This window comes from Photinus pyralis, unplaced genomic scaffold, assembly GCF_008802855.1.
Source record: "Photinus pyralis isolate 1611_PpyrPB1 unplaced genomic scaffold, Ppyr1.3 Ppyr1.4_LG1, whole genome shotgun sequence".
Taxonomy (NCBI): Eukaryota; Metazoa; Arthropoda; class Insecta; order Coleoptera; family Lampyridae; genus Photinus; species Photinus pyralis.
The window spans coordinates 28,376,262-28,399,326 of record NW_022170249.1 but is presented as its reverse complement, the minus strand read 5'-3'; the positions used below and the strand labels follow the sequence as shown (position 1 = coordinate 28,399,326).

General features: G+C 34.2%; 1 protein-coding gene across 4 annotated transcripts in view; it reads left to right on the top strand.

Annotated features, from left to right (window-relative positions):
* The first annotated feature begins 595 nt into the window (after positions 1 to 595).
* Positions 596 to 23,065, top strand: part of LOC116177565 (lutropin-choriogonadotropic hormone receptor-like) — a 38,275-nt gene continuing 15,805 nt past the window's right edge. For 2 of the 4 annotated variants that reach the window (XM_031496568.1, XM_031496559.1), the window contains exons 1-2: positions 597 to 747; positions 19,407 to 19,744. In XM_031496568.1, the coding sequence (XP_031352428.1) occupies positions 625 to 747; positions 19,407 to 19,744 (461 nt within the window). In that variant the 5' untranslated portion in view covers positions 597 to 624. Of the gene's footprint in view, positions 748 to 19,141; positions 19,339 to 19,406; positions 19,745 to 23,065 lie in introns of those variants that run through there. The other 2 variants (XM_031496588.1, XM_031496578.1) reach the window with 2 other exon arrangements.

Sequence of the window (23,065 nt, the reverse complement as noted above, 5' to 3'; positions counted from 1 at the left end):
TCCATTTCAAAAATTTGGTTTTGTATTTGTATTTTCTTAATCATAGGGCAATTTACACATACCGCTTCATATCGAACATGAACAAACGATGGCAAGCAACGTATTGAGGGAAAACGAGCGCGGTTGCCAGAGAGCCAGATATTACAACGCTACCCACTAACTGACTTTCCGCTGAAGAAGATTTTCAGCAGCACATTCGAGAAGAGAACGAAATACGTGAACATTTTTACGACAGAACATAGCGCTGTCACCAGGTAGAATAACGTGTCGGTTTAAAAGAACATATATTGCACTATATACCGTCAGTAAAGAACAGAACAAATATACCAAATACCGAAATCCGCAATAAAATATGGGGTGCATACAATATGAGGTGCTCCATTTTACTCCCCGGAATATAGCACGCCACTGGTGATCATAACTATTTTAGAAACATGGCGACGGTTGTCGTATTTATTTGTATAAAGTTTATTCAATTTTAGTGAGATTACGAGTCAGGGCCATGGATAAGGATCCTATTTTATATTCGATAGAAATCTATTGTTCGAACGCGACGTACTTCACGAAACGTTCATTTTGATTATTACGATACTACACAATTAGCCGCGAATAGTGATTTGTGAAATGATTAAAAAAACTTCCTTATTGGTCCTGCCAGTAATCAATCGCAAATTCTTCACTTTGTTTTATGATAATTCTTACCCACTCTTATATCCCCTTGGAACGAAGATTCCAACGCATTTTGGGGTAAGTAGAAATATACGTACCGTCCATTCAATTGTCAAACAACGGTAATTGTGCACAATTTTGCTCCAAGATCTTTTATAGTAAAGGACTTATGAGACAAAAGAATCGCAGTAATTTCGTTTCCTTGTACATAATACATACAGTGTGTCCCAGATCGGGTGGGATTGAATGGGTAACTTTCTTATTATTAAAGATAGAGAATTGGTTAAATGGGCAATGTTTTGCAGTTTTAGATGCTTATTTCAAATTTCCTTGTGGAAATTCAAAATGTCGATTAGGTTCGATGTAAATTCAAAAAAACTAAAATTGGCCATTTCCTTTAATCTCTTATATCATCGATATAATAAGAGATATAAAAAGAAGTTTTATATAAAAGTTACTGTATTTGACACCCCTAATTTAGAATTGATGTCAAACAAAAATTCAAAATGGCTACTTTTGAGGAACATTTACCAACTTCTTAAAGTTAAATAGGCGCCATATTGGATTTTTAGATTACTTGATAGAATTTTTAATTCTCTTTTCAACGAGCTATCATATCATAAGATTGAAAATAAGATACCAGTTATATCAACGGTTTTTATATTTTAATCAAGTAGGCTATGGTGAATTAAAAAAAAACAAAACAAAATCTATTCGAGGCAACAAAACGATGAAAGTAATTACATCAGATGTTTAAAATATCAGGGGCGCACTCATGGGAGGGGGCGTTACAACTCCCTCCAAAATTTGAGGCGTAGAAAAATTTTGACTTTTATGACGTCACTTTTTGACTATCATATTATCCATACTTACATACCTACAAAATGCTGGTATAACTACAAACTATCCCCTCGAAAAAATGCCATGCCATTATCCAGTTAAACACATTTCAAAACACTTCGATTTACTTTACACAACGTATTACCATTGATGCATTGTCCCAGGTCACATTTTGTAGGTGGTTTATCCATAGGAATATCGAAACTAACTGCAGTTTTACGAGTCCCAGTATATGGACAGATGAGTGTTATTTTGCGGAGTGTTCAAATCGAGATAATGAACAGTACTCGTCACAGGAAAACCTGCATGTTGTAATTTGACGCCGAAATCAAGTAAGGTTTTAAATTAATGTATTTTATGACCTACCAACAATTAAGCTGGCCGCCCGGGTCACAATTCACGAATTATGTACATTGTACATTAAAGAATAAAGTGCATATATGGAAGTAGCTACTGTACTAATATAATAGGTAATAATAACACAACTGCACGAAGCCGTTTTAAAGGCGTCTTATAGCATCAATGGCAACACGTTGCCTAAAGTAAACGGTCTTGAAGTGTGTTTCACTAATAATGGCCAGTATTTTAAACATGTGATGTAATTATTTTTATTGTTGTGTTGCCTCGAATAGATTTTGTTTTGTTTTTTTTTTAATTCACCATAGCCTACTTGATTAAAATATAAAAACCGTTGATATAACTGGTATCTTATTTTCAATCTTATGATATGATAGCTCGTTGAAAAGAGAATTAAAAATTCTATCAAGTAATCTAAAAATCCAATATGGCGCCTATTTAACTTTAAGAAGTTGGTAAATGTTCCTCAAAAGTAGCCATTTTGAATTTTTGTTTGACATCAATTCTAAATTAGGGGTGTCAAATACAGTAACTTTTATATAAAACTTCTTTTTATATCTCTTATACTTTCGATGATATAAGAGATTAAAGGAAATGGCCAATTTTAGTTTTTTTGAATTTACGTCGAACCTATTCGACATTTTCAATTTCCACAAGGAAATTTGAAATCAGCATCTAAAACTGCAAAACATTGCCCATTTAACCAATTCTCTATCTTTAATAATAAGAAAGATACCCATGCAATCCCACCCGATCTGGGACACACTGTATATCGAGCGATTCAGAAAATTCAGCGTCATAGTTGGCAATGGAAGTTTAATTGTGAACATCCATGTGATTGAAAATTCGCTTAATTAGAGAGGTATTTGAATTTTTAATTTAATTTAATGGTTGGTAATAAAGTTGAATTTATGGAAAAACAGCTTCTTAACAAAAAATAATAGTCAAAATGTGAGCCATTGACTTCAAGGCATTTTTGAGCTCTACGCAAAATACCGGTGCTAACATTTGCCAACATTCGACGATCATGGTTGATTTCATCAATTTTTGCCACTATTGCTTCACGCAATTCGTCTAGATTTATATACATTATACAACCGTCGTTGAGAAAACGATTTTTTTTTAATCTGGCCAAAGAATAGTATGTGCTGTAGCACCGTCTTGTTGCATGTAACAGCCCACAATTTCATCATGCAGCTGCAAATCTCTCTATATTTTGCACCAGTTAATATTCCTGAACAACTTAAGTAAAGGCGATTTAACTACCTACTTGCAATTTTGCTCCACTTTTCTATTTCTGTTTTAAAGATTTCAAGAAACTTGAGAGATGCCTACAATTCAAGCAGGTTAGTTCTAGTTGTAATCAAAAACGATAATAAATTATGCCTGCTCTGGCAATAGTGATTGCTAAGTATGCAAGATGATGGGTCCAGCGTCCAAGATGTTTCCCAAGTCAACACTGACATGCAAATATGTGATCGTTTTAACAGTCATTATGGATTGAGTGCAAGAGCAGCAAAGTACAAACTGTGAAGTCCGCCCTTCGAGTTGTAATTATTTTTCTATCGTTTTCCTTCCAATATTTTGTAGCTGCATCTCAATAAATACATAATTATTATCTTAGATCTCCGCCTGAAGATTCTTAACATATTAATGTGTTTCTGTTCGCTTTATTTGTATTCTACAGGGTGTTTATTGAAATGCAATTAATTTTCTTTTAGTACTTGACGATTATCCAGTATACATTGAGTGGTTCCATTAAAATTAAATATTTCCTATCACTGCGAAGGGTGTTGTTGCAAATGCATGGTGTTTACTCATTTGCCTTCCAGGGCCATTCCGCCTCAAACTCCATTTAATAATATGTTATTCCATTGCGGCAAAGATATACTTTAAATAAAATAAGAACCGATTCATTGACTTATTATTTATCCATTTATCTTTGCTTAAGAGGCCAGCTAGCCGGCGGCGCCCATTACATAACAAGAACACAAATTAGTGTGTAAGACAGTTAACCCTAATTTAGAGGTCTGGGGTGGATCGCACCCCACAGCCACTTTCAATGTCCATATAAGTTTTTTTTCTGAGATTATGCAAGGAAACACGGCGCGTGGGGTCCGTTCCACTCTACGCCCGTAAACTTTGCACTTGACTCAGTTACATGAATCCGAGATACTGGAAGCAATTAAAAAATTGAAACCGAGGTCGGCTATGGGTGAAGATGGAATCCCACCCTACATCGTGAAAGGATGTGCATCTTTATTGGTAACCCCCTTACTACATCTATTTAATTTAGCTTTGCAAACATGTACATTCCCTGAAGCTTGGAAATGCACCAGAATAACACCAATTCACAAAAATGGAAGCCGAAAATTAGTTGAGAATTATCGCCCAATTGCAATTATACCAGCAATAGCGAAAATTTTCGAAAGAGTGATCTATACTAGACTTTATTCCCATCTCAGCAGTATAATTGCAGATCAACAGCACGGTTTCACGCGGAACAGATCAACGATTACCAATTTAATGCAGTTTACGCATTTCTCAGCAGCAGCCTTGGATGAGAGAGCCCAGGTAGACTGTGTTTATACAGATTTTGCGAAGGCATTTGACACAGTATCCCATCAGGTCTTGCTCCGTAAACTTGGTTTAAATTGCGTAAGTAATCCGACCGTCAAATTCTTGAAATCATATTTATCTCTCCGTAAAACAAGAGTGAAATTCAATGGTGTGAATTCAGCCGAATTTTATCCCTCATCAGGCGTTCCCCAGGGAACACTTCTTGGTCCTTTTCTGTTTCTCTTATACATAAATGATTTACCGCGAGTGATAAAAAACTCGAAAGCACACTATTTGCGGACGACCTAAAACTTTTTAATAAAGTCCAATCCCCAAGTGACTGTTTAAATATTCAAGAGGACATTAACTCAGTAATTAAGTGGTGTATCAAAAATAAACTAAAACTAAATATCAATAAGTGTAAAGTCCTTACTTTTACTAGATCGAAAAATCCCTTACTTTTTGACTATAAAATGAATGGAAAGGTCTTACTAAGAGTCACCTCCGTTAAGGACCTGGGCGTGTTTTTCAATACCAACCTTAACTTCAACTTACACATTGAATACCTAACAAATGAGTGTTACAAACTTCTTGGTTTCGTTATCAGAAATACACTCAATTTCACGAATATACAGACAATGCTAACCTTATATAATGCGTTTATTAGATCCAAGCTTGAGTATGCTGCATGTATCTGGTCTCCTCAAACTCTCAAATACTCAGACATGATTGAAAAAGTGCAGAAAGAGTTCATCCGAGTAATGTTTTTTAGGTCAACCCAAAATTATCCACATTTGATCTCTTACGGTACCCAGCTTAATTACTTAAATAGTACTTTCGGCTTAGATATAACGAGGTTAGAAACCCGACGGTACATTGCTTCCACAATTTTTGTCTTCAAAATTTTACACAATTTGTTAAACTCTTCCGAATTACTTCAAAAAATTAAGCTTAAGGTACCATTTCTTAAGCTAAAGCAAAATAATACTATTTTTGTAGTTAACAACACAACTTCCCCACTTATTAAGATCTTGATCACTTTAAATAAGTTGTCCTCAGTTAATGATATCGACTTTTTTCACGATCCCCTAAATTCAATAATAAATAAAATTAGATCTTAAGTCCTAATATTTGTTCAGAGCCCCAGTGCCATGTAATTGGAATTTTTATTCTGTATGGTTTCTGGTTAAATAAATAAATAAATAAATAAATAAATAAATAAATAAATAAATAAATAAATAAATAAATAAATAAATAAATAAATAAATAAATAAATAAATAAATAAAATATAAATAAATAAATAAATAAATAAATAAATAAATAAATAAATAAATAAATAAATAAATAAATAAATAAATAAATAAATAAATAAATAAATAAACTTGAAAGTTTTAGTGGCCAGTAAACTAGGGTTAATCAGAGGTAGGATGCAGCAGAAGAACACCCGTTACAGCTCTCAAAAGTTAAAAAAAAGTAAAGTATGTGAAAATTGTCTATAAACCAATAGAAAATAGTCCCTTCATCTCTTCTAAGCAGTGGGCCGAAGTATGAATACGATCCTTTTGCTATTATAGCAATATGTTGTTTTATTTATTCATTTATGAATACTTGAGTCTAATTTCACATCAAGCAATCAATAAGTCAAAATTGCACGGAGATATCCAATCAGGAGCGAATCGGGACACACAATCTAAGTCCTATGAAACTTTTCTGAGAAAACCAAGTTATAAAAATACTTTCGTTAAGTTATTTCTCACATAAGAGGCACAAAATGTGGCGTAAATTGAGAGTCTGAAATAAATGAAAGCGCTTACTTTGTGTACAAAAAACTAATATTGGTAGTGGTTTGTCGGAGGTTTCTATAGCTTACTTTGGGAAAACGAATGCTGAACACATTCACACGTGCTAAAATCAGTAGAGTTCACCCATATTTCCAAAGTATAACATTTTCGGAAATTACTCTTAAGGAAATAATACTATACTTATAAATATAATATAATCTACAGGATGGTGTTACAAGTTGTTGGCCAGTTGGTAAGTAATTGCGGTTATGGGCAGCGACATAATGAATTTGTGTAACACTTATATCCCTCCCTGCAATTAATAATATTGTGATACTTGTTTTATGATTAAAACGCTCAGTTTACAATTACTTTCTTGACAACCTTGCATATTATAGGAGGATGATAATTAAGTAAATAAATTCCTCTTGTGGATTAAAGTTGCTACATAAAAAATAAGGCCAAACACTTCTTTGAAGTAGTTGAACCAGCGCGATTTTGGCACATTAATTAAAAATCTGCCACGCTTCTGTTTCTTCTATTTTTCGCGTTTTCAGGAGCCTATACGCTTTTACGAGGTGATACATTTTTCAGCTCTATTGCTTCGTCTGTTCAGGCACCCAGAAAGTATCACCTTTACCACATTAATGTATTGGCATCGAATAAACAAAGCGGAAGGTTATCTAAAGCTCTCAAGATTTATAGCTTTTAAACGCAACAGGACTAGAAAATGGGTGGTATCAACTTACGCAACAGCATTATTCACCGGCACAGTCTGCCTTGCCGATCATTTCCTCAGTAAACGTAGTCAATCAATAAGGAAAGCTTTGCCAAATAAACTCACTTGTCGCTTTTCATAATCATGATTTAGGTCGTAATCGTCTTAGCAAATTAGTCTGAAGTTTTGTAGAAAGCTTTTCCGTACTAATTACTCTCCGTTTACTGCACCACAGTTAAACACATTTAAGAGACAGGACAATGAAGTTGGACGCATAAAGGCGGTTTTTGAATTTTTGTCGAATATTTATTTTGCCAAGTTTTAGGGGTGTGCCCATTTTGAATGGGATAAATTGTTTAAGGGGGTCCAGATTGTCCAGATACATCTAAGATCCGTATTCGAGCAGACCACCCTTGACGACCCTGTGACAACTTTCTGTCCAGTTCTTAGATGGCAACTATTCTCGCATTTGTTAACCCGGGCACTAGAACAAAAACCATCTTGAAACGTTCCTTCCTCCTAGACTTTGCACTTATGAAATGCACAACGATTCCGCTGGCCCAATTATCTTTCTTAATTTAATTTCTACTGATTGAAAATTTCGAAGATTCTAATCGTTAAAGGTCACAAGCGGACTTTCGGCGTCTCCTGTAACAAAAAAAACGAGGTGCTAATTAAGTAGGTAGCTAAATTTAACAATTGTGCGAAACGCTTTACAACTAAAGTTAATAAAGCCATATTGATTTCGAAGTTTCCATTGATGACAAAGCAAACTGCTAAAGTATTCGAATTCATTGACTCGCTTATTACTGACGTGAAAATCGATGTCTATAGTGAGATTTTCAATTACGTAAAGACAATGGAAACGCGAATAATTGCATGACAAATACTGAAAGATGTTCGTCATACGTCGTCCAAACGTGAGAGTGTAATCGTGTAGGTATCTAAATTGCAATAGAGCTTTCTCTAGTCGTTGGTTTTAATTGTTTAGGAGGTGATGTAAATGTAAATGCGACTTTGAGCCTTTCAAGATGAGATGACATGGAAAATTAGGGATTAATTTATTTCATTAAGGAATGTAGAACTTTGTGCACTCTCACTTCGCTTTCAGGCACGAATTTTGCAAATATTTAGTAACGGAACCTACAAGGAGAGGGGGTCACTTTAAGTGCAATACACAAAACACTTTCTTCCATTGTCACTTTGATTCGTGGCAGCAGGGGCGGACTGGGTAACTGCGGGCCAGGTGGAATTGCATAGGTTACGGGCCATTAAAGTATTAGTGTAGTAATGAAGGTGCCGGGGGGGGGGGGGGGGGGGGGGGGGGGTAGCTCTGAGGTGCACCACAAAACCATTTTAAAGTACTCCTTTCATCATTGTAAAACACTTCAATTATTTAACAACCTAACATCAACCCCAATTAGAGAAACGTGTTAATAATTTATTAATAGTGCAAGAAACTAAATACAGCACACACTTATAAATTTCCAACGGGCCATTATGATCTACAGGTCAGGTGGCAATCGCCACCCGCCCCCCCGGGCCAGTGCGCCCCTGGTTATACACGACCCGGAAAAAAAATTTTCTTATAGAATGTGGCCTGTAGAATCCATAATTTCAAACAGTTCCAAGATTGCGCTACTAGTTCAAAAGTTACAGCCCTTTGAATTTTTTTTCGAAATTGGTTTCTAGTCTATAACTTTTGATTGAGAAGTCTGATCGAAAAAGTACGAATTGATTTGGATTCTACGCACCAAAATTAATAAGAAAAAGTGTTTTCCCGAGAAATTTTGGTGCAGTCGATTTTTGGTAAAAAAGGAAGGTTATACACTGCCTTTTTTTGAGCCCCGAAAAAAAAAATTGTCTCAGATCGCCCCGGAAAAAAAATTTTCTTATAAAATGTGGCCTGTAGAATCCATAATTTCAAACAGTTCCAAGATTGGGCTACTAGTTCAAAAGTTAAAAGAAATTTTGGTGTAGTCGAATTTTGGTAAAAAAGGAAGGTTATACACAGGGGCGGACTGGGTACTTACGGGCCATTAAAGTATTAGTGTAGTAATGAAGGTGTGGCGAGGGGGGGGGGGGGGTAGCTCTGAAGTGCACCACAAAAACATTTTAAAGTACTCCTTTCTCGAAAATCAATTACCATACAGTTTTTTTTTAAATTGCAGCTGATAATTAAAAGTAACAAAATATACAATCCACACGAGGTGCGTCGCCTATCATTGTATTTCAGCACTTTCAAAATACTACGACAAAAAATGATAAATTCATTGTAAAACACTTCAATTAAAACAGAATTTTTTAACAACCTAACATCAACCCCAATTAGAGAAACGTGTTAATAATTTATTAATAGTGCAAGAAACTTAATACAGCACATACTTATAAATTTCCAACGGGCCATTATGATCTACAGGCTAGGTGGCAATCGCCACCCGCCCTCCCCCGTGCCAGTCCGCCCCTGCGTGGCAGATTTTAGTTGCCGATGGAATCGGTCAACTAACGGGTTGCTTTGAGGGTGATAGTGTAACGGCAGCCCAAAATTTGAATTTGTTTTTAGAGGATCGATTTTCCAATAAATTGTGTCGCTAGCGGAATTTCAAGAATAACTCTGTAAGCATTTGGTGGAATTTATTTCATAAAAGGGAACCCCCTTTGTATGTCGAGGATAAGTACGTTAATGCTTGTAATTTCGTTTGCGCTAAATCATTCAAATACTTTGACCGAAACAATAAGTCCAGAAATACTTGCTAAGACTTCATGTTTAAAAGAAGTCTGTATAGTTTGTGACAATAATTAAATACTAATACTAATAATGTTTAATTAATTTTCGCACATCAAAAAAGACAGAGCTCTATATCCCACTTTTAATATCATTAGAGCAGCTTAAAGAACCTCGCAGAAACATTTCTTGTACCTACCGTTTCTATTAAGAGAAACTTATTTAATTACGATGTACGAAATTGTCAAGAGTTAATTTGTAAACCGAGCGTTCTCCATTAAAATTCAAACTGGATTAATTAATTTTTTACGTGGTGGTACTTACCGATTAACAATATGAAATGGTGCGTTTAAAGCGTAATGTGAACTTCGTTCTATTATCTCGTATTCTCGACAAAGAAAGGGATTCTCCTACATTTGCATATCTAGATTTCCTCCATATGTCGAATTTCTCTCATCATTTATGTAAATTGGTACGCAAATGTGAGAAGTTGCCGTGGGAACATCTCGCTGAGCTTTAGAAAATAAAAACGAATTTTTTAATGTAGGAAGTTATACAGTTAAAAAATGTATAATTGCAATTATTAAAGACGGAAGAGTTCGAAATAACTGTCAAAATTTAAACCACTATCACCAATAGATAATTTGTAATAGTCGTACACGTTCGTACAACACTTTAATTTGGGATATTTACAAAAAAAATACAACTAAAGATCGAATCTACAAATTCATTTGCTAATTTCCGAAATACTGTCTCTACGAGGAGGGTGTCGTGCCAATTCTATTTTCTATAAACACCATCATCTGGAGGACATTTTTAGATGAAGTACAGTGCTTTTATTTCTGAAAAAATTAAGGGTTGCATATCTTTAAAAAAAAATTTCGTAAACTACATTTGGTTGATATTGATAATTTATTGTTGGATTTATTTTCTAATGTGATCAATTGAGCGGGTGGTTGTGATGTTCCTTTTAAAACGCGAGGGGGGGGGGTCATCCCCTGACAAATTTATTAAAATTTGATACTCAAAACGCAGTTACAGCGCTCTAAATTGGTAAAAAAACGTGTTTGCATGTCCAGTGGCGCCTTGATTGAGAGTATACGTTATATGTCTAACAAATCCTTGAGAGTATACGGCGCATACGTTCCCCTATGGGAACACCACTGTATTTATGGCTACCTGAGAGGGGAAAGCTATAGTCACTAATATAGCTATATATATTTTAAATCGGGAACTATAAGATAATGCCGTTTTCTGTAAGAAAATCTTCTAAATCTAGATATACACATTTTATGCATACAAATTGCAGGTGTGCGTGAAGATACTAAAAAGCTGTGTAATGAAAGTATAGTTAAACGTGATCTAATGGAAACCCAAATCTAATCCCGTGCAATAACAAGCCTCGCGATCAATTCTTTGGTAAAAACACTAACTTTATATAACGCAGCGTTGCGTGGCCCATAGTAATTAGGCTTCCCCATAACGTGCGAACTGTATTTGCTATAATGTAGACAAGAAATCATTCTTTAGTGTTACTATGGGATTTTGTCGTGGTTTTTTCAGAAAATAAAGAAAATGTCGCCCACACTCGACACGTTATTTTCAACGTCTCTTTCAGTAAAAATGTTTAACTTCACATGAATTATTTTTGTTTCGAATGTAATAAATAAAAGTCAGGATGGGAAATATGCAGCATTTTACAGACCTTTTATTTGTGTTATGAGGAAACATTAAACCGTGATTTACAGTTATAAGAGTAGTATACTTCCAACAAAAATAGTTCTGAAACTAAATTATACTATAAATAAAACTGCAGTTAGGACAAGTGCGGTGGCCCATTACGGGTATATGCGTGTTTGTATATATTCACCAAATACAGAGAAAAATTCTGGATTTGTTTCCGAATGAGGAGGAAATTTGGATAATTTTTGTCAACATAAATGTACTTATCGTTCAACGTTTGTAGTAAAAAGCTGTTTATTTCTGCCAGTGGAACATTCCACTCCTCTGTGGTTCTTGGTGCATTTTGTGACAAAATTAAAACAAATACGCCCTGTATTTAGTAACAAAGGTAGTCGGTAACAATACAGTTTTACCCAACGTATTTCGCGTACCTATAAATAAAATTTTCTCTCCCGAAAAGCCGCACAAGTTATGTAAAGAAAAAGATATAAAGGAATAAATTTTTCATCATTATTAAATATGGTGAAAATCCTAAATGTTGAAATATATTAATTTGGGCATTTGAAAATAACACAATGCGTGCATTTCTATTGTATCATTGTTAACAATAGATGCGTTATTTAAAAGATTTTGTCAATATATTTTATACAATGGATCGGTGGTTGTACAGTTGTAATTTGCTTCATTTTATTGCCTGCTAAAAAATGCCTGGTTTCTTTGCTTATAAAATGATCTGAAGGTAAAAAATAATTCGGTGACTGTTTGTTAGATATAGTGTTTTTCTATACAACGTGTCCCAGATAGAACGCACCATAGGGAAACGGGCATGTATTTTTTTGCGAAGGATCCACGAGGTCTTTGAAATTAGCGTTGAACGTGCAATAACGTATGTATACAGTGTGTCCCAGATCGCGTGGGATTGCATGGGTAACTTTGTTATTATTTAAAGATCGAGGATTGGTCAAATGGGCAATGTTTTGCAGTTTTGGATGCTTATCCTTATGGAAATTCAAAATGTCGCATAGGTTCGACGTAATTTCAAAAAAACTAAAATTGGTCATTTCCTTGAATGTCTTATATCATCGAAAGTATAAGAAATATAAAAAAAAGTTTGATATAAAAGTGACTGTCTTTGATACGTTTAATTTAGAATTGACGTCAAAAAAAAATTCAAGATGGCCACTTTTGAGGAACATTTACCAACTTCCTAAAGTTAAATGGGCGCCATATTGGATTTTTAGATTACTTGATAGATTTTTTAATTCTCTTTTCAACGAGCTATTATAACATAAGATTGAAAATAAGATACCAGTTATATTAACGGTTTTTGTATTTTAATCAAGTAGTCTGTGACGAATAAAAAAAAAAAAAAACTATTCGAGGCAACAAAACAATGAAAATAATTACACCAAATGTTTAAAATATTGGCCATTATTAGTGAAACACACTTCAAGACAGTTTAGTTTAGGCAACGTGTTGCCATTGATGATTATTATTATTATTGTAGTGGTAGCTACTTCCACTTTACTTTTATTTTTTAATTAAGTACTTACTTTTATAATTTAATGTACTGTACATAATTCGTGAATTGTCACCTGAGCAACCAGTTTGTTGGTAGATAGCATAAACTAACCCTTCCTTCGAAACATACGTTGTCGAGAAAAATCCTTTAAGGAAGTTTATTGGAGAATTTGTAAATAATGGTGAGCAGTTTCAGATCCAACGAAGATTACCGGCCAATTACATGACTTCCCATTATGCCATAAAATACATTAATTAAAAAAAATATTACTTGATTTCGACGTGAAACTACAACATGTAGGTTTTCCTGTGACGAGTATAGTGTTCATTATGTCGATTTGAACACTCCGCAGTTAGAAAAATAAGATTTATCTATCCATATGCTCGGACTGGTAAAACTGTTAGTTTCGATATTCTTGCGGATAAACCACTTACTGACTTACAAAATGTGACCTGGGACAATGCATCAATCGTAATACATTGTGTAAAATAAAGCAAAGTGTCTTGAAATGTGGATAATGGCATGACATTTTTTCGAGGGGATAGTTTGTAGTTATACCACCATTTGTAGATATGTATGTAAGTATGGATAATAAGATAGTCAATACGTGATGATATAAAAATCAAAATTTTTCTAGGCCTACTTATATAAAATTTTTTAAACATCTGATGTAATTATTTTCATTGTTTTGTTGGCTCGCAAAGATTTTGTTTTGTTTTTTTTTTAAATTCATCACAGCCTACTTGATTAAAATATAAAAACCGTTGATATAACTGGTATATTATTTTCAATCTTATGTTATGATGGCTCGTTGAAAAGAGAATTAAAAAATCTATCAAATAATCTAAAAATCCCATATAGCGCCTATTTAAGTTTAGGAAGTTGGTAAATGTTCCTCAAAAGTAGCCATCTTGAATTTTTTTGACATCAATTCTAAATTAAGCGTATCAAAGACAGTCACTTTTGTATAAAACTTTTTTTATATCTCTTATACTTTCGATGATATAAGACATTCAAGGAAATGACCAATTTTATTTTTTTTGAATTTACGTCGAACCTATGCGACATTTTGAATTTCCATAAGGAAATTTTAAATAAGCATCCAAAACTGCAAGACATTGCCCATTTAACCAATTCTCTATCTTTAATAATAACAAAGTTACCCATGCAATCCCACGCGATCTGGGACACACTGTATATCAAGGGCCTCGTGGATCCTTCGCGAAATAATATATTAATTCTATTTGCCTATGCTGCGTTCAACCTGGGACACACGGTATAGTTTTTTTTTAGTGAAGTTAAGTTTATCTTAGCTCTAGTAAAGTGAAGTGTTAATTAGTTATTTGATAGATTGAAGTTTCTGAAGATTATTGATAAAGAAGTGAAATGAAGTGAAGTGTACATATTTACTTTTTAGGTTTTTTAGTGAATAAGTTTAGGATTTTTTTAGGTTGGAATTTTTGGATTTTTTGGGATTGGTTAGGTAGTTGTTGAATATTCCTTAGAATTTTTTAGAATATTTGAAAATTTTTTCCTTTATTGTTGTTTTTCAAATCTGATCAGGTTTTCTTCGTTTAGGAAACAGAAGGGGGTACTGTAACGAGAGCATTTATTTGCGTGAAATTGTTTGCGATGTTGTCACTTTCAATTATGCGGAAAAGGGAGAAGTATTACTTTTCATGGCGTGCCTGTGATAGGCTTTTATGGGATATTGATAACGTTCGTTAAATTAAACGTCATTGTCAAGTAGCGAAGTTTGTTTTCCTTTTCATGAGTAGGTGGGTGCTTTTTCTCTAAGTAAACATTAAATTTTTGTGTTTCCATAACAACACTTTTCCCTCCGGAGACAGGAAAACTTGGCGCCTACTACTCAGTCGGACAATGACCTAATATTTTGACGTTTGAACATTTTCCAATAAGGGCCGGTTGCCAGCTAAACTGATCTAATAAATAACCTCCTATATGAATATATTTGTAAAAACTAACTGTCATATAGAGTTAACGGTAACATACAAACACCGCCCTTTAGCGACGTCTCCTTCCATTATTTCCAGGAAGTTTAGAATAAACTAGACATGTAATTGAAATGTGTATGAAGACAAGCCCCCATTAAAAAAGCTATTACAAAAGTTAGTGAATCTCAGTGTGTTGGAATCTGAAACTTTAATCCCCTTTTCGGTCAACGCTTGCAATCTATGCGTCATCCACCCTTTGCACTACAAAGACTTGTTCTCGTTAGGCATGTCAGCTATTTCCTGCAATTGGTGTTTGACTTTTTGTGTAGTCACAACAAAAAGAGCCCTTTATAATTACTACGTGTAGTGGTTAAACTGAATTAAGGGATGTTCGTGGATCAAGAAAGTTAATTGGAAAACTTGAAAATTTAACCAATCAAACTTGTTGACCCTAAGCGTTGGAAACACCAGTTGCTTACCCGTTGGGTATTCAACCCTAATTGTTCCGAAACAGAAAAACCATCGACCTGCAGTAAAAAATAGATTGAGAGGGTTTTCACCTTCCTAAATCACCTTCGGATACTAACGTAATCAATCTTTATTTCACCTCCTTCGAAAGCAAGGGGATTACGCGTGGAAATTTACTAGTATTGCCACATCTCTTTGAAAACGACACAAAGCCACAAAATGAGCAGTAGGTACATGTTTATCAAAAGACAAAAGCTGTAATTCTGTTACGCAACACTTCATAAGATGATTAAAGGAAATGAGATTGTTAACTACGCTCTAAGACCGTTTACCAAGGAATAATTAATAATGTACCTACACCACAGCACAAGGATAAGAAGCTTTCTTTTTCGCATGCGAGCTACAATCTAAAGTAGGTACTATGTAATACTGATTAATGACTACATTAATTAGGTGAAGTTCCTTGTACAAAGATGGATCAAAGTTAAGTTACTGCATATTCTATACATTCAGAAATTATAAAGAGTAGTAAGTCTTGTGTTATGAAGTGACTTGGTCTTATTAATAACTAACGATGCCTATCTTAGAGAAAGCCCTTTGAGGATTTTATCTACGTACGGCACTTAGGTATTGTACATTGTGGCAGTAGTGAGCGTATACGCACCTTCATTTGCAAAACAAATAAGTACGTCATGTAATTCGTAATTTGACAGAAAAAATTTAAAAAAAAACACGTCGATTTAAATACGTGCATTAAATTGTTCCCTCAAATTCAAGAACCGAAAAGTCCTTAACACATTCATTTGTGTTTGTTTTATGCGCCAACACACGTTTTGTGCGTCTACATTAACGGACACGTGGATACCATTGTAAGGTGTAATAGCCAAACTATGTAGAAACCAATTTCGAAAGAAAATTCACAGGGCTGTAACTTTTGATCCAGTAGCCCGATCTTGGAACTGTTCGAAATTATGGATTCTGCAGGCCACATTCTATAAGAAAATGTTTTTTCCCGGTCGATCTGAGACAATTTTTTTTTCGGGGCAAAAAAAAGCAGTGTATAACCTTCCCTTTTTACCGAAAATCGACTGCACCAAAATTTCTCGGAAAAACACTTTTTCTTAATAATTTTGGTGCGTAGAATCCAAAACAATTCGTACTTTTTCGAGTAGACTTCTCAATCAAAAGTTATATAGTAGAAACCAATTTCGAAAGAAAATTCAAAGGGCCGTAACTTTTGATCCAGTAGCCCAATCTTGGAACTGTTTGAAATTATGGATTCTACAGGCCATATTCTATAAGAAAATGTTTTTTCCCGGTCGATCTAAGACAATTTTTTTTCGGGGCAAAAAAAAGACAGTGTATAACCTTCCTTTTTTACCAAAAATCGACTGCACCAAAATTTCTAGGGAAAACACTTTTTCTTATTAATTTTGGTGCGTAGAATACAAAACAATTCGTACTTTTTCGATTATACTTCTCAATCAAAAGTTATAGACTAGAAACCAATTTCGAAAGAAAATTCAAAGGGCTGTAACTTTTGATCCAGTAGCCCAATCTTGGAACTGTTCGAAATTATGGATTCTACAGGCCACATTCTATAAGAAAATGTTTTTTCCCGGTCGATTTGAGACATTTTTTTTTCGGGGCAAAAAAAAGGCAGTGTATAACCTTCCTTTTTTACCAAAAATCGACTGCACCAAAATTTCTCGGGAAAACACTTTTTCTTATTAATTGTGGGGCGTAGAATCCAAAACAATTCGTACTTTTTCGATTAGACTTCTCCATCAAAAGTTATAGACTAGAAACCAATTTCGAAAGAAAATTCAAAAGGCTGTAGTCAGTCCTACATTCGATAACTATTGAGCATCGCGATTAATACCTACTTCCAATTTAATAAGACTTAAAAATTATTCCTACTATGCAGTTTGGGATTACGTATGTTATACATTAAGATAATTACGGGTTTGTTATTTATGAACGAAGATAATTTTGTCGTCAAATCGTGCAAGGTTTCATCAATGAAAATGAAAAGTTGCTTTCTTGATTAAATAAACTTTTCTGACGTGTTTACAACGCGACAATGCTTTCAAAGCGTATGGGTACTGACGTTATTTTGCTCATAGGAGCATTCAGCATAATCTACTTACGTTGGTCACCATCATTCTGACCCAAAACCTTCGTGAAGTTTAGTGACACTTAGTGAAGTGCTTTGTAATTGCATTACTACATTCAAGTTTACAGCTGTAGGTATTACTTTATATTAATATAGCATCGAGTTTTATTGTTGAGTAAACTGCTAGCGGTATACCTTAACTGACTTCTGATGCAATTATGGAAACATCTAAATGCGTTCCATTTGAACTAAAGCCAATATAGGGAATGGAAAATCAATTTTGTTAACCAACAAAGCTCCAAATTAATGAGCAATTACAATCTCTGTATGTTTTATATCTAAAACATTGTTCCTCGCTTTGTTTAATCCTTTCGAAATATACCGAGGATTTATGCAAAACGAAAAAAGAAATCTTCCAAAGGAAACGCTAAATGTATTAACAATAATAATCTATTCATGTGGCTTATTCGGTATTTCTTTGATGTTAAGCTCCTTTGAAGTCGAGTTTTGGATCGTGCGTGTGACTTCTTTTAATAATTTCATAAAATTTGACGGTAAGCGTTTCGAAAGTTTCAATAAACAGGTAATGGCAATTTGGTCATTTGAGCTACGTTCCCAATGAGCTAAATGTCTATGCATACATTTAAATGTCGGAAGGCATCATATGCGAGCTAGCTGCGTTTTTATCGAAAATTTTTTGTATTAATCGAATGATGATGACCCCAAAAAACTGAAACGTCGAACTTAAAATTTAATTTTGCCAGCTGTAGAGGAGAAAAAGTATTAATGAGAAAATGTTTGTTGCTTAAAAAATCTCTTTAAATAAAGTCACAAAAAATATTTGGGAAACGGAAAAGTACCTATTCGGAATTCCTTCACTTTCCAAGCAGCGTTAAATTCGTCCCTAAAATACGAAACTTTACCTATGCTCACTCTCGAATTTTGGACAGTCTGCACGTATGCATAGTATAGGTAGGTACTCATACGCGGTTTTTTTAACAATTCACTATATACATTGAGACGAAATATGCAAAATATCATAACTCGAAAATGTCATTCTGATATACAAATTCTTTGAAAAGCTGTGAGCAGCAGGGGTTATTAATACATTCGGCTGTAAAGAACATTATCCATCTAAAATTGTATTCGTCATGCATATTTCAATCCCTGATAGATTGAATAAGGTAAATAATAATACAGAAGAAGGCTCGCGATTACATTGTCTGAATTATTAATGATCTTTACTTTGTGTCGGGAAATGGATAACTGCTATATAAAGGTTGAAGACCCAAGATTAATCTAAAATAATTGTTTCTTACTTCAATATGGCAACACAGTGCACATATAATGAACAGTTTGTTTGTAAAATATCAGCAGTGTCTTTTCAATTATGTAATGTAGCAGAATCCAGATATGGTATAGAGCGGGGGATTTGTCTATTTGAGTGATACGGAAATATGAATATCTAATTTCTAATTTTTGAATAATTTGGATATTTCGTTCCAGCCCTCGATAAAGTGACATATCTACTCTTTGCTATTACCTATCAACTTCATCAGAATTCTTCACTAATTAAGTATCTTCGAAATGGAACTAGGACCCCACCCTTGAAACATATAGCATCACATGGGTAGTTTTATAAATAAACGTGTTGATGATTAGAGCGACATTTGGGCGGGAGAAACTTTCACAGCAGACAATGAAGAATTCATTGTTAGAAAAATTAGCGTAATATTTTCATGCGTGCGTATCACTTGATCGATGCGAGTAATTTCACCTCCGCAATAATGAATGCGTTAAAATCTCACCCATAATCTAATTGGGCTACTCGCTTATTAAGCGAGTGAGTAAACAGTTTTGTTGATTCTGTACAACGAGTTGACGTCAATTCTTAACGATCACCTCAAAACTTTGTAGGCCTGACACGATAATTGGTCCAAATTGGTGTGTACACATTATTATGAACTTCAAGGATTTTTAACTTTGCTTAATTGCTTTTATTTCTGTTACAGATGATGAACCGACGCGATGCCCTATATTGGTTCGTCATTATAAGCGTGGAAATATCGTTCACTACGAATAGTCCAACAATTGCAACGTTAGAAGAACAGCAGATGTTTATTTCGAAAATGGAATCGAAACGAGCGCAAAATTTAACGTGGACTTGTGAGTGTTATAATGTAACGTACGGAATGGAGCTGGAATTGGAATGTAGATGTCACGGAAGGGGACTTCTCGAGATTCCAACTGACCTCGACGAAAAGTTGGAGAGAATAACGCTGACCGAATCTGAAATAAAAGTTATTGAGAAGAATTCGTTTCAACCATACAAGGAAACGCTGCGGGATGTGTAAGTAATTTGGGATTAATTAATAACTTCACGAAATTGTAAAAACCAAAACCAAAATTTCGGATTATCCTAAAGCGAAGTCCTTATGCACGTAATTTTTAGCACTGATTTACATATATGATGGTTTTGTAGTACAGTAACTGCTTAACAATATTGGACTATATTTTGATTAATTAAGGTTGAGTATGAAATAATAATGCATATACGAGTATATATATATTCATTTATAAAATTAGTTCTTTGTCCTCCAATCTATACATCTTGTCGTATTTTCAATTTGCAAATAGGCTATGGTACCTACTTGTGGTGTGCCATCTCGTTTGAAGATAACGTCGGGACTCATTAACCCTATTGTTTTGGGGGTCTTTTGGTTGACGCAATGATAAATTTGTTTCGTCTGAAAATCAGATTTTTTCAATCCATTTTCTGCCTCTGAACCTCTTAATGTAAATGTAATGTAAAAATAAAGGGTACTCTCCGAAGCAATAAGCTCCTAAAAAGAAATATAACTGCACGCATGCAGAGAGAAAAGAGGAGGTAGTTTAGTCAAGGTAATTACCCAGTAAGGTGGTCACAAATCTAAGTAGGTATATAAACAGAAGTACCTTCTAAATGATGAAACTGTAAAGCGACATTCAAACTGGATCTAATTTTCTTGTTATATCAGCAATATGATTGGCTTGTTCTTGTTCATTACCTGAGTTAGTGTAGCTAAGGAAATGCATTTGAAAGTACAGTTTTCATCTAAATTATCGAATGTTATTTGTTTCTAACCGCAACCTTACGTTATATGTAAATAAACAAACTTGGCGATGTCATTTGACAGTATAATTTGGTGTCTAGAGAAGAAAGTAACTACACTTATAAAAAAATTCTAGAAATCAATACGACTAGGGGAAACTATTATTTTTTATTAGTAAGCGCATCTATATCTATAACCATTACTCGTTTTCAGTCCATATTTTTCAATTGGAAAGCTATTTTTTTCCATTTATTTTGGTGCGAGTAAACTCCTTATTCACAAGTAGTCTCAAGAACTAGCGAAACCTTTTTTCTTCGTGGGGATAAAGTTTGCGCCCGTAAACACTTGAGCAACTTAAATACCAATTACGCAAATTTTTTAAGGAGAAGTTGTTCATTATCAGTATGAAAGCAAGACAATGGCAATTTTTGTAATTTTAATTGAAAGTTCGCAGTCCATTGTAATGCGTCAGTAGTTAATTAGTATTCAACTTGAGGAAATCTCAGAAAACTAAATTTTATTAATTGATTAAAAATACATCGTTATACTTGAGCCTTTGGGAAAAATAAATGCGCAATCTTGCATTTTATTTATTTTAGTACACTTTTTCAGGCTGACGTTTGCATTTATCCATTATTTGTACTTATGCATTAATTATTATGGTTCGAAACGGTTATGAAGGTGGTATTATTTATTACTAGTCCCATAAACCTTTTGTCTTGCCCGTAGAACCCCCTTTTTCCTTGGATTCGTCCAAATTCCATTACTTTTTCACTTATCGCATAAGCCAAGTTCCTCAAAATACCAGAACAAGGATTTGTAATGAGAGGACCACTAGACCCCACATGAAGATATTTTGAAGAGATTATAAATAGATTTTGTAGGGATTTTTTATCAAAATTTGACAATAGTCATCCGTGTTTGTGGCAAAGTATTCTGTCTTGTTCATGTTAATTTGTAATTTTTTCAACATGCATTTCAGATCGTACGAATCCTGTGCCAAGATGACCTGATCGTCTGCAAAATGGTTGCATAGATGTTGCTTGTATATTGGTATCCCCATCGTTGAACATTTCCTTTTCAATTCCTTTAACGTTATTTCCTAATATTTTTGAAAAATATTGGAGATAAACATGCAACCTTGTCATAAACCTTTTGTGACCTGTATAGGATTTAATAGATATTTCCCTTCTTTTATGTATGCCATATTATTTGTATATTGCTCTTTGATAATTTTTATCAGATGTTCGCTTATCGCAATTCAGCTTATGGCTTCCAAAATTGTCGAGTGTGGAATTGAGCAATATACCTTTTCAAGATCCATGAATACCATGTGAATTTCCTCCCCCTTATTACTCTCTATTAATTGTTGTAGTATGAAAAGGTAGCATGTTGCATGTGATGCCAACGAAACTTATATTAGAGGTAATAAACAGTAAAGTTAAAATTATATGTTAATTGAAACTCAAAGTACTTGCTTATTAAAAGTTGTATTCGTCCAGGTTAGAACGCACTTAATCACTGTTAGTGCTCACTTAAAAGATTGAAAGTTCAGTTTCCTTTCATGTGCCATTTTGTTATCGTTTAATTATGTTATTGTTTTTAGAGCACTTTCCTTGAAATTTAATATCATGACATTATAAATACAGTCTTAATTTTATTCGCGAGACGAAAAGGAATTTTCTTAGCTCATCTTATTATTATGGAGATCAAGATGGTTGGTGAACATGTTTTTTCCGTTACTGATTACTGTGCCAGCAGCCTAGTATCGACATGTAGTCATTATAAAACGTTTCCTGTAGTTCGGCGACGAAATTTAAATTAGTGTAACGGAAACGCTCCAGACATGACGTCGACTTTGGCGCTCTGGAATTTTCTACGCGCGCGATAGTGGGATTTGTATAGGAATATTCGAGACTATCCGGTAATTACGCGAGTGTTCTGGACTTACATTGCTTGCGTGTATAAATGGTTGCGGGCCGAACATCGCGGGAAGTTTACTACCGAAAGAGATCGAGTACGGATGAAACATCGAGCGCGGAAATATAAATTGCGAAGTGTGTGATATAAATAGTCGATATAAATTGTACAGGTTTTATAGTGTTTTAGTTTTGTTAATAAATATTGATATAAATCGAACCCGAATTTATAAATCACGTTACATTATTGTTACAAAAACAATAATTGAGGGTGTTAGGTCGATAAGATTTCGTGACTCTCAATCACACAATTACTATACACACATATACAATGAAAGAAATCCTATAAGGGATGTTTCTGGGGTCCGGTTTAAATAAATAGGGTTTTTTATTTGCGATAGGTATTTACACAAATTTAGAATGCAAACAAGACCGTTGATTTTTGAACTAAATTGCAGCTATTATAATGTTGCAGGAAAATGCATTGCTAAGACTAGCCCTACCAAGAGTAATCCATCGGTGCTTAACTTTTCTAAATAAGTGATATGCCTGCTTCTTTAAAAATATTGCAGTACAAATACATACCTACATACTACAGGTATATTCCGGTATATTCGGTAAGCTGATGTTCTGAAAGAAGCAATTGATGTAGAAAAATTC